Consider the following 12,004-nt stretch of genomic DNA (forward strand, 5'->3'; position numbering starts at 1 on the left):
CTTTCTCTCTCTCTTAAAAACAACCATTAAAAGAAAAAGAATTCGGCAAGGTGCACGCTCTCTAAAAAAAAAAAACAAAACCAAAACTAAAGAGAATAATAAACTCAGTATTTACCTCCAGGCCCCATTAGCACAGATGCCCCCTGGGAGCCAATATCCCAGCAAAGCCATCAGAGGAGCTGCAGGGGTGGCGAGAGGGGAGGATTTTCCATCCTGAATTGACTGGGAACAGGATTTCCTATCCTGACAGACGTGAACCAGTTTAAACATCAAAAGGAGGAAACTAAACATCAAGCAGCTAATTAAATGTCGTTAACATGGCTTAATGTCCTGCTGTCGCTCTGGGTCCTTGGGAGACCAGAGTGCTCTCCCGTATCACTGCTGGGTCTCCATGGATATGGAAACCAGGGGCCAATCCTTCACTCAGTTCTTTTTTTTTTTTTTTTCGATCTCTCTCTTTTTCTGTTGCTCTATACTCACCACGGAGCTTGAACTCACGACCCTGAGATCAAGAGTCCTGGGCTCTTCCAACCGAGCCGGCCAGGCAGCTCTCTCAGTTCTTCATGTAAAACTTCCATTTCACTCCAGGGCATGCAAACATCGCCAACGAGCCATCTCTGGCCGTGGGTCCCTGTCTCCCTGCTGCCGCCTGTTCCTTCTTTTCCTCCTCTTCCTTCTCTCTGATTCCATTTTACATGAGGCGTAAGAACAATAGCCAACACACGACTTCAGGTACCGTTGAATCCTCAACACCCCACTTTACAGATGAGAAAACCAGTAGAGACAAGTCACTTACCGAGGTCCCTCCGCTGGTTAGCGTCAGAGCTAGGATGTGATTCTGGGTGCTTTGATCCTCTGAGCTGCACACTTGGGACAGGAGGGAGGGACACCCTCACGAGCCTCCGACTCTGGTTCCCACTTCTCTGGACGTACCTGCAGCCCCCTCTTCTCCCAATCCCTCCGCCCTCTCTCTCCTCCCTATGCCCCACCCACATCCTTGCCTTCTCCCCACTTCTCCCTCCAAATCCTGGTTTAAGGATGGACACTCAGGGTGTTTACACTCGGGCCTGGGCTGATTCCAGAGACCAGCAGGACTCACGCAGGGCATCCCCCTGCCCGAGGACTCCGCTTTCTCAGCTGAGGTCTGCAGGCCCCAGGTTTCTCTGGGCACCACTGGGATGCTGTACGGTGGAGATGGCCAGGGGGAGGGCACTGTTGGCTCTGGCACCAGAGAGCAAGGGTACACCCTATTTGGGGTGAGGCTAGGGGTGTCGGGGAGGGCAGACAGAGGGAAACAGGTGCTGGTGTGTTGACCTCTGACCCCTTAGTCTAGGACCCTTGGGAATTTTCCTGAGAATGCTCACAAAAGGCAGAAACGGGGCAACTGAACCAGAGGTGGACGCGTCCAGACAGTCGTGGATGATACAGGTTATTCTCCAACCTTCCTCCTTCCCCTTGTCCTACCTATACCTCCAGGTGAGCAAAGACCTAAGCTCCCCCATGTGACCCCACATTCCACCACACCCAGAAGAGATCAGAGACTCCCAGAGGGTGCCGCAGCCCACGCCAGCTCTCCCTAGGGTGCAGGGTTCTGCCCCTGGCAGAGCCCAGAAAAGGAGGGTAGGGTGTTCAGCACCCTTCCCCCAGGTGTCCCTTTGTCCAAGTTGGTGGCCATGGTAGAAGGACCTCTCTCCTGGCAGAGTGCTCTCCACCCACCACCTGCCTGCGGTCTTTAGGGCCCCCAGTTCCAGCCGGCCCGGGGCCGTAGGGTCACAGCCTTGCTCACAGATCCCTGAAGGCATCTGCCAGGGCCCATCAGGCTCCTGCCTCAGGACGGCACGGGGTTCAGGCAGCCGTTGGCGTGTGGTGACAGGGAAGACGGGGGGTATGGATGGCGTAGACAGATGCTATCCCAGAGCACCAGGTCAGACGTCACCAGCACTCCATGAGAGTGTCCAGGTGGTTGGGGAAGCGGCAGAGGAAGAAAGAGGCCTCCAGGGTAGGGACACAGTGGGCCACGCCCCTGCCACTCTGCCGTTGCCCAGCGACAGCAGCAGCAGGTGGTAGCCAGGGGACCCGGGGACCACGAAAGCCAGCACCCCCCGGCCAGTACCTGCCGTGGCAGTGCAGCAGACAGACGGGTGCCCCACACCTCACCCTCGGCCCCAAAACAGTCGTGGGCACCGTCACCGGGACGGCCGCCATCCACACCGCCAGGGTGGCCGTGCAGGGCCAGGAAAGCGAGAGGCGGGTGCCTGGTCCGGCAGCCACGGCCACCATGCGCCGGGGGTGAGGGGGACGCTGGCGCAGACGTGGAGGACAGTGGCCTTCGGGGCCATCTTGCAGAGGGCACTTCGGGCCGGCGGAAGTCCAGGGCGGACTCAGGTGCCCAGAAGGGGAGAGTGAGGGCGGCCCCAGGCCTGCCAGGGCCAAGGTGAAGACAAAAGTGTCGGAAGGGGGCCGGCGGCTCGCCAGGCACAGCTCCCAGCACCCACAGCACCACCAGGTTTCCCTGCAAGCCGGCCGCCCCCACAGACCCATGGGTCGGGCCGACCGTGACCCTCAGGGCTAGGAGCTGGCCTCGGGGCAGCGGGGCCGAGCTGCTGGGGTGCAGGCGCCTCCCTCAGGGCCTGAGCGGCCGCGAGCCACGCCCCCGCCACGCCCCCGCCACGCCCCCGCCGGGGAGGGGGGAAGGGACAGGCTGCGCCCCACCCTCCGCCGGTCTTGGAGGGGCCACCGGATGGGAGCGCCGGCCGCCCGCCGGGGCAGGTGCGCGGGCCGATGTGCACCTGTGAGCGGTAAGGGCTCTACCGGGTAGAGAGGAGGGGGGACAAGGGGGAGTCAGCCACTGGGGAGCGCAGACCCAAGCCTCCGCGCAGGGCGAGGGCCAGGGGTACCCCGTCTGAGGGATGACAGGAGCCAAACTTGGAGCCCCCTCCTTTCCTGAGCTGGCGCGGGGACCCCCTTCTCTGCAGAAAGTGCTGTCTTGGGGCCTGGGGGCAGGGGTGGGGTGGGCACGAGGGCACGGAATCCGGATGGTTCTGGAGTTCCAGGTCTGCTCCTCACTGGCTGTGTCACTTGGGTAAGTTACTCCACTCTCCTGAGCCTCCGTTTTCTTGTTAGCATTTTCAGACAGAAGGTTCCGCTCCACAGGACTGGCGTGATTCAACGAGATAAAGCATGTCAGGAAGCACTTTGTAGGTTGCTCTTTGTGTGAATGATTATTATTTCAAAGGAAAATCTGAGGTGTTCTGCTGGAAAGGAGCGGGGTACAGCACAGCTATCTGTTGTCACCATGCCCAGGGAAGAGCGCCAACTAAAACACGGGTCGGAATTCATTGCAGCAAGTGACCTTGAGGCTAAGGGCTGGGAGAGAAAGTGGGGGAGTCACAGCTTCCTGTTCATCGCCCCCTCCCGGAGCACAGCCTGCGGGGACCTGAGTGGCCCGCCCTCAGTGCTGCTCCTGAGTCTGAAGCTGTCCTGCCAGCCTGACACCCCCTGCCGTTTCACCCTTTCCTGCTCTAGTCTGTGGAGTCAGAGGCCAGCGGGACCCCCACCCCCTCCTCCAATCCCCGAGCTCATGTCAGAGACGCATGGGTCCTGAGATACACCCACACCCACACCTCATCCTGTCTCCCCATGATCTCAGTCCTAACTGGTAAAAATGCCTCACTGGGTCTTCCCCTTTTGCGCCCATACCCGTATCCTTTGCAAAATGTGCTGTGATGGGGAAAAAGAGAAGGTGGGAGGTGGGTAGGTAAGAGAGGGCTTTCTTTCAGGCGTTCCAAAACATTCAACACCTTCCTGCCCTCTGCCAGCTAATTAAGATGCTTGAACTCCAATTCCCTTGGAGTGCTGGGGAGGAGAAGGGCCCTTCTGGAACACCAATCAGCAGTGGGTGTGATGAACCTCCAGGAGAGACCCAGACTGGGTGCCAGCATGTTTGGGTCATTCAACAAGGGGTGGGTATGGAGTGGGTGGCAGAAGGGACAGACTGAGCCCAAGTTCAGGTGAGCCCCACAGGCCACCTGCTGGCCTTAGGGACTGTTCCTGGGTGCCTCTGTTCCAGTCCCTCTCTGTGTCAGGGCCATGTTTTTTGTTTGTTTGTTTTTAATTTTTTTTTAATGTTTATTTTTGAGACAGAGAGAGACACAGCATGAGCAGGGAAGGGGCAGAGAGAGAGGGAGACACAGAATGTGAAGCAGGCTCCAGGCTCTGAGCTGTCAGCACAGAGCCCGACGTGGGGCTCGAACTCACGAACTGTGAGATCGTGACCTGAGCTGAAGTCGGACGCCCAACTGACTGAGCCACCCAGGCGCCCCAGGGCCATGTTTATTCTTCCAGCCACCCAGCAGCACGATGACTGGCCGTGAACTGGTCAGTGCATTGGACTTCTTTTTCTCTTTGATGGAGAACAGAAGTGGGTCAGAATTCCAGGGTTCTGCTACCCATTTTTAAAAATATTTTTGTTATTTTTAAGATTTTATTTCTTTTTGAGAGAGAGACTGCGACAACAGGGGAGGGACAGAGAGAGAGGGAGACTGAGGATCCCAAGCAGGCTCCACGCCGTCAGCACAGAGCCCCACGTGGGGTTCAAACTCATGAACCGCGAGATCATGACCTGAGCCGAAGTCTGAGGCTTAACCAACTGAGCCACCCAGGGGTCCCTGAAATATCTGGTCCTCTGATCGTTTGTCCTTTATTCATTTCTAATCTGAGTCCTTTCCTTGTTCTGACACTAGCAGCACGCGTGGTCACAAAGAGAGGTGATGCCACCAGCTGGCTCATCTAAGAACTTCACTTTGGACCCTTTTATTTTTTTATTTTGTTAGTTCGTGTGTTCATTCATTCATTCATTCATTCACTGTCCACAGCGTTTCTTGAACCCTTATTATGTGTCAGGCTCTGTGCTAGATGCAGGGGAGACAAAAAAAAGAAATATATGGTCTTCTCATATACTTTCTGAGATGGTTGGGATCGCTAAGATCATCTAATTCAACTTCTCTTTTATTATTTTTTTATTTTTAATTTTTTTTCCAATGTTTATTTATTTTTGGGACAGAGAGAGACAGAGCATGAACGGGGGAGGGGCAGAGAGAGAGGGAGACACAGAATCAGAAACAGGCTCCAGGCTCCGAGCCATCAGCCCAGAGCCCGATGCGGGGCTCGAACTCACGGACCGCGAGATCGTGACCTGGCTGAAGTCGGACGCTTAACCGACTGCGCCACCCAGGCGCCCCTCAACTTCTCTTTTAATAAGGAGAGAAAGTCGGGTAAGCATCCGACTCTTGATCTCGGCTTAGGTCCTGATCTCACCGTTCCTGAGTCTGAGCCCTGAGTCAGGCTCTGCGCTGACAGAGGCCTGCTTGGGATTCTCTCTCCCTGTGTTTCTCTTCCCTTCCCCGCTCTCACTCTCTCTTTCTCAAAATAAATAAACATTAATTGTTTTTTAATGTTTACTTAGTTTTGAGAGAGAGAGAGACACACACAGAGTGTGAGTGGGTTGAGGGGGCAGAGAGAGGGAGACACAGAATCCGAATCAGGCTCCGGGCTCTGAGCTGTCAGCACGGAGCCCGATGCGAGGCTTGAACTCACAAACCGCGAGATCCTGACCTGAGTCGAAGTCGGACGCTCAACCGACTGAGCCACCAGGTACCTCACAAAATAAACATTTAAAAAACAGTAAGGAGAGAAAGTGAGTTGCCCAAGGCCACCAGAGAAGTCGTGGCAGAGTCAGGACGTGAGATGAAAGTCTCTTGACTTCTAGAATCTCGCGCTCTCCAAGACATCACGAAACCCTTTAGGCATTTCTTTCCCCCTATAATCTCTACCCCCTTCTGCAGGGCCCCAAGCGCCAGGCCCTGCCCTTGGGACACTCCTAGTCTTCAAGGGAGACAGCACCAGGATGTGGATGGATGGACAATAGCCAACTCCTCTCCAGACGGTCTTTGTACACAACCGCCGGGAGACAGGAGGACCCGGATCCCATGAAAGGATTTCGTTATTCCTCGCGTTCCTATTATCCTCTGAAGCCAGGCTTTACCAGCCGGTTTTCTATCTCAGTTGGAGTCCCAGGACATGCAGTGGTAAATTATGGCATCTGCCTTACATAAGAAGGACTTCTAGGGACTGGGCCTGCCCCTCAGTCACCAGCTTTAGCCCACACGTCTCTCCAGCCCCACACCCCTGTGCGTGCACTCCCAAATCTTGGTAAAGGGGAACGGGAGGCAGGAGGGACAGAACTACTCCCCACCGCCCAGGCCCCCAGAGCAGGAGAAGGGAGCTTTGCATTTGCACTTGTGGTAGAGACAGATGTTCCAGATGCTCCGGGGATGACAGATGGTAGGAGCAGGACACCTGACCCTAACCCAGACCCCCCCCCCCACGTCACCCCCCGCCAACCACCTTGCCACACCTCCCCACGTCTGCAGAGACTCACTGCAGTTTCAGTAAGGGGCACGGGAAGCTTCAAGGTTCGTGGGCAAGTTCCAGATCAATCTCTCTCTCTCAACTTTATATTTGGGAATAGTCTTAGACTTACAGAAAAATTGCAAAGGCAGAGATAGAGATCTGTCTTTCATTGTCCACATTAAAATGAAACTGGCAGAGCATCAAAAATAAAAATAAAAATCTTAGGGATAAATTTGACTAAAGACGTGCAATCCTGGTACACTGAAAACTACGAGATGCTGCCATGAGAAATTAAAGAAGACCTAAATAGGGGTGTCTGGCTGGCTCAGTTGGTAGAGCAGTTGACTCTTGATCATGAGTCATGAGTTTGAGCCCCACTTTGGGTGCAGAGATTACTTAAGGAAAAGGAAGGAAGGAAGGAAGGAAGGAAGGAAGGAAGACCTAAATAAATGGAGCGGTATAAATGAGTTCATGTGCTGCAAGACTCAACGAGATATCACTTCTCCTTATAATTGGTATGTAGATTTAATGCAATTCTAATAAAAACTCTAGCAGGCCTTTTTAAAAATAGAAATTGACAAGCAGATTCTGAAATTCATATGGAAACACAAAGAGCCAAACGATTTTGTAGAATCGCCAAAACAGTTTTGCAAAAAGGTAAAGTTGGTCTACTCAAACTATAGCAACAGTAGTCAAGATGGTGTGGTACCGGCAAAAGGACAAACATCAGTGCAGCAGAACCGAGAGTCCTGAAATAGACCCACACGCTTATGGCCACTTGGATTTTGACAAAGGTGCAAAGAAAAGTCATTGAAGAATGCACAGTCTTTTCAACAAATGGTTATGTAACAGTTGAATATCCACATTAAAAAAAAGAGTGTGCACAAGAGACCTCCAATCCCTACCTCACACCACACACGAAAATGAACTCAGAGGATCATAGATCCAAATGTAAAACCTAAAACCCCAAAACTTCTACCAGAAAACAAAGGAGAAAATTTGTGGCCTTAGGTCGGGCAAAGATTTCTAAGATACATCAAAAACATAATCTACAAAAGCAAAAACTGATAAATTGGACTTCATCGAAATTAAGAACTTCTGCTCTTTGAGAAACACTGTGAAGAAAATGAAAAGACAAGCCACAGACTGAAAGAAAACATTTGCAGACCAGAGATCTGATAAAGGATGTATCTAGAATACCTAAAGAGCTCTTGGGGCTAAGCCCGGGTGGCTTAGTAGGTTAAGCGGCTGACTTTGGCTCAGGTCGTGATCTCATGGTTTGTGCTGTCAGCACAGAGCCTGCTTCAGGTCCCTGTCCCCATTTCTCTCTGCCTCTCCCCTTCCCCCCTTTCTCTCACAGATAAAAAAATAAACATTAAAAAACTTCAATAATAAGAAAACAACTGTATTTTTCAAATGGGCAAAGGATTTGAGCAGACACTTCATCAAAGATGATGTGGGGATACCAAAGAGGCACTGAGAAGATGCTGGACAGCGTCGGCCATCAGGGAAATGCAAACTCAAACCACGATGAGCTATAACGCATCCCTCGGAGGATGTCTAAGATGAAAAACTGCCCACGGCAAGGGCTAGCAAGGAAGTGGCGGGAACGTAAAATGATATAATCACTTCGCAAAACAACTCAAGGGTTTCTTGGGGCGTCGGGGTGGCTCAGTTGGTTGAGCGTCCCACTTCGGCTCGGGTCACGATCTTGGGGTTCGTGAGTTCGAGCCCAAACCAAGTCGGTGTTTTCTTAAAAAGTTAAACATATGCTTCATATGTCCTAGGCATCCCGCTCCCAGGCACTTACGCTGAGAAATCAGGGTATCCGTTCACATGAAGACTTGTACACCAACGTTCACAGACACTTCATTTGACGTAGCTTCACGCGGACAACAAGTCACATGGATGAGCTGCTTACGCATCAGGTGAATGGGAAGCCAATAGTGGTAAGTTCGTACAGCGGGGTGCCAGCCAACACCGAAGCAGGGTGCGTCCTTGTGCGCAAGGACAGCACGGAGGAAAGAGTCCCGGTGGCCGCCAGGCCGGGGCTGCGGTCCCTCCCCGGCATCTCCACTGTTCGCTCAGCACCACTGCCCCGTCCACCCCGCCGCCAGGTCCTGCCCGCGCGGCCTCCAGGCTTTGCAGTGTGTTCCTCCTCACGGTGCAGACTCCACTTGCTCCGGGCGAGGCTCGCCCTCGTGTCCCCCCTGGGCTGCCCAGGGGCTCTGAGTACCTGCACCCCCCTCTCAGGTCCGCCCCATGGGTCACTCCCTTCCTCCGGGGTTTTCCGCAGGCCTCCTTTACTGCAAAGAACAGAGACTGCCCTGAGCTGCCTCCGGTGATGAAACACGTTCAAGGGGAAGGATGATGTCGGTTAGGCCAGGATGCTTGAAAACCCTCACCCTTGCCCCACCCGTCCTCACCTCCGCTTTCCTTCCTTTGCTGCAGCAGGCAGCACGGAAGAGTAGAGCCAGGGGCGCCCAGCGGGCTCAGGGTACAGCATGCGGCACTTAACCTCAGGGTAGTGAGTTCGAGCCCCGTGCTCCTCGTGGAGCCCAGTTAAAATTAAAAAAGAAAGAGCAGGTCCAGAGGTGCGATTTTAGAGTTTGAGCGGACCCGACTGGACTCAGGGGAAATAACGGGAAGACGCCACGGCCCTCAGGAAGCAATGTTTATTCTTTCACTTTTCATGTGGTTCCTGCTGCCGCATCTCTGCACGGACCAGTTCCTCTGGCTGGTCGCAGCCCAACGCAGTCCCCTGCGCCCTCACACAGCACAAGTGACAACCTTTCACAACCACAGTTCTCTGGGTCCAAAAATCCTCGGGAAAGACTGTCTTCTCTTTCCTTATTTAAAAAAAAAAAATTTAGGGGCACCTGGGTGGCTCAGTGGGTTGAGCCTCGGACTTTGGCTCAGGTCACGACCTCGCGGTTCATGGGTTGAGCCCCGCGTCGGGCTCTGTGCCGACAGCTCAGAGCCTGGAGCCTGCTTCGGATTCTGGGTCTCCCTCTCTCTCTGCCCCTCCCGCGCTTGCACCTTGTCTCTCTCTCTCTCATAAATAGACGTTAAAATTAAAAAAAAAAAAAACCAATTTTTAAGGGGCGCCCGGGTGGCTCAGTCGGTTGAGCATGTCTGACTTCCACTCAGGTCATGATCTCACGGCTTCGTGAGTTCAAGTCCTGCATCGGGCTTCATGCTGATGGTGCAGAGCCTGCTTGGGATTCTCTCTCTCTCCCTCTCTCTCTGCCCCTCCCCCGCTCACACCTTGTCTCTCTCTCTCTCTCTCTCTCTCTCATAAATAAATAAACTTCGGAAAATAAAAAAAAAAGAGCTTTTAAAAAAAGTTTATTTATTGAGAGAGAGTGCACTCTGCCAGCGCAGAGCCTGATGCGGGTGAGATTGTGACCCAAGCCAAGATCAAGAGTTGGAAGCCTAACCAGCTAAGCCACCCAAGTGCCCCCCCTCCCCCCCACTAAACCAAGAATGTTCTTTAAAAACAAGAGTATTCTTACGTAACCTCAGTAGGATGATCAAAATCAACAAAGTAACAATGCTACAATATTATCTAGTCTAGAAACCTCACTGAGATGCTGCTAAATGTCCCCTGTAACATCTTTTATAACAAAAGAAATCTCAGACGTGAGTAACATTCAGTTCTCATCTCCTTGCAGTCGCCTTGAATCGGGAACAGTTCCTCAGGTTTTGTATTTCATGACATTTTTAAATGTTACATATTTTTAAAGAGTAAAAGTTATTTGTGTAACATCCCTTGGTTTGGGTTTGTCTGATATTTCCCACGATTAGGCTCATGTATTTTTAAGGAGTAAAGTTTAGTTGTATAACGTTTCTCAACTTGGGTTTGTCTACTATTTCCTTATGCTTGGACTCGGGCTATAACATTTTTGGCACTGTGTTCATTTAAGAGTATCCCTCAGGAGGTGCGTGCCACCTGTCACTGGTGACGGAAGTTAACATCTTCCATCACCGAGTTAAGGTGGTATCTGTGAGGTTTCTCCACTAGGAAGGTACCATTCTCCCCCTACCCTTTTTAAAAGTTTATTTATTTATTTTGAGAGAAAGAAAGAAAGAGAAAGGGAGAGAGAGAGCAGGGGAAGGGCAGAGACAGAGGGAGACAGAGAGTTCTAGGCAGGCTCCAGGCTCCGAGCTGTCAGTACAGAGCCCAGTGCGGGGCTCGAACTCGCGAACCGGAACATCAGGATCTGAGGCGAAACCAAGACTGGGATGCTTGACGGACTGAGCCACCCAGGTGCCCCCGCGTTCTTCCTTTTGTGACTAATAAATAAATGTCTTGTGAGGAGCTGCTCTGCGACCATGTGACTGTCCCGTTACTCCTCTTTGACCCACTATCTTTAGGATCCATTGCTGATTCCTGCCTGCATCACTTATCACTAAAATAGCTGCCAAACGGTGGTTTTGAGGATGTTAAAGCCACAGCCTTTTCCTGACAGGTGTTATTTCTCTAGGACATTTAGTCCTGTAAGACTTTGTTGCCCGGCAGGAACGCACGCCAGAATTTTGCCCATCCCCCGCTCTGCTGCTCAGGACTCTGAGGAGACCTGCATCTGAGAAGGACCGTTATAGATTACGGATCACCTCCAAGCCCACTGGTTGTAACCCTGGGAAAGGTCACGATCTGGTGGGGCAGTGCTGCACTGAGGTGTGTGTGATAAGCCGAGATGTCGGGGTTTCCCTGCTTCCTCGGGCTCCCCCAGAGATCCACACTCGGTGGTCAGGAGCCTCGTTGTGGCCAATCAGTGCGTTAGCTTCAGTCACAAATACTTAGTATGGCAAGGAATTCGGTGTGGACTAGAATTTGACGAGAAAAGGATTAATTTCCCTGGATCTGACCGTAAGTACTTTCAGAAGACAGGAATAAAGAGTTTTCTCTAACGGGATTACATAACTGCACTTTTTCTCCCTGTGCCTTTTCAGCAGAGGACAAAATGTTGATCTCTTTTGGGACTGTGCTTTCCCTGAGGCTCTGAGGAACCATCAATACACTTTACTAACCTCCTATTTTGCTAAGGGGACCTCCAGAGCCTGACCCGGTCTCCCAGCTGGCCCTTGTCGCAGCTGACTTCGCAGTGGGAAGGGCTCACCCACTCCCGACGGCTCCACAGTCCCACCGACGGGCGATTTACCCACATCCTTTCTGGCGGGGCGTGTGCCAGAGGCTCCCTGAGGCCAGCTCAGGTGAGCAGCGGCGAGGGGGCCCTGTAGTACTTTAAGCTACACTGGGGGGATCCTCTCAGCGGTCAAGGATACAGCACTAAGTACAGGCAGGCCTCACCGAGGCTAGATCTGGGGCTCTACAAGCCGCCTTGTCTTTTTTTTTTTTTAAACAACCTTTTATTATTTTTTATTTTTTAAAATTTATTCTGAGAAAGTGAGAGCGAGTGAGCTGAAGGGCAGAGAGAGAGAGAGAGAGAGAGGGAATCCCAAGCAGGCTCTGCACTGTCAGCACAGAGCCTGATGCAGGGCTCGAACCCACAAATCATGAGATCGTGACCTGAGCCAAAGCCAAGAGTCAGATGCTCAACCCACTGAGCCACCCACCTCCTTTTGAACA

General features: G+C 52.5%; 2 protein-coding genes across 5 annotated transcripts in view; one reads left to right on the plus strand and one right to left on the minus strand.

Annotated features, from left to right (window-relative positions):
• Positions 1–87: 87 nt before the first annotated feature.
• Positions 88–3,697, minus strand: RXFP4 (relaxin family peptide/INSL5 receptor 4). Its single transcript, XM_053722197.1, is given in 7 exon segments — positions 88–2,282; positions 2,285–2,356; positions 2,359–2,412; positions 2,415–2,461; positions 2,463–2,603; positions 2,713–2,807; positions 3,674–3,697. Coding segments are annotated over 7 exon segments (783 nt in total). The 3' UTR covers positions 88–1,932.
• KHDC4 (KH domain containing 4, pre-mRNA splicing factor) overlaps positions 2,696–12,004 on the plus strand; it is a 32,958-nt gene continuing 23,649 nt past the window's right edge. Inside the window, exons 1-2 of one of the 4 annotated variants that reach the window (XM_047093095.1) lie at positions 2,696–2,798; positions 8,199–8,360. In XM_047093095.1, coding sequence (XP_046949051.1) covers positions 8,316–8,360 — 45 coding nt within the window. In that variant the 5' untranslated portion in view covers positions 2,696–2,798; positions 8,199–8,315. Of the gene's footprint in view, positions 2,799–3,009; positions 3,083–4,251; positions 4,378–7,773; positions 8,361–12,004 lie in introns of those variants that run through there. The other 3 variants (XM_047093096.1, XM_047093097.1, XM_047093099.1) reach the window with 3 other exon arrangements.

The sequence above is a fragment of the Lynx rufus genome, unplaced genomic scaffold, assembly GCF_022079265.1.
Source record: "Lynx rufus isolate CCGP_SWC_20201006 ecotype Redwood Valley unplaced genomic scaffold, mLynRuf1.p SCAF_31, whole genome shotgun sequence".
Lineage (NCBI taxonomy): Eukaryota > Metazoa > Chordata > Mammalia > Carnivora > Felidae > Lynx > Lynx rufus.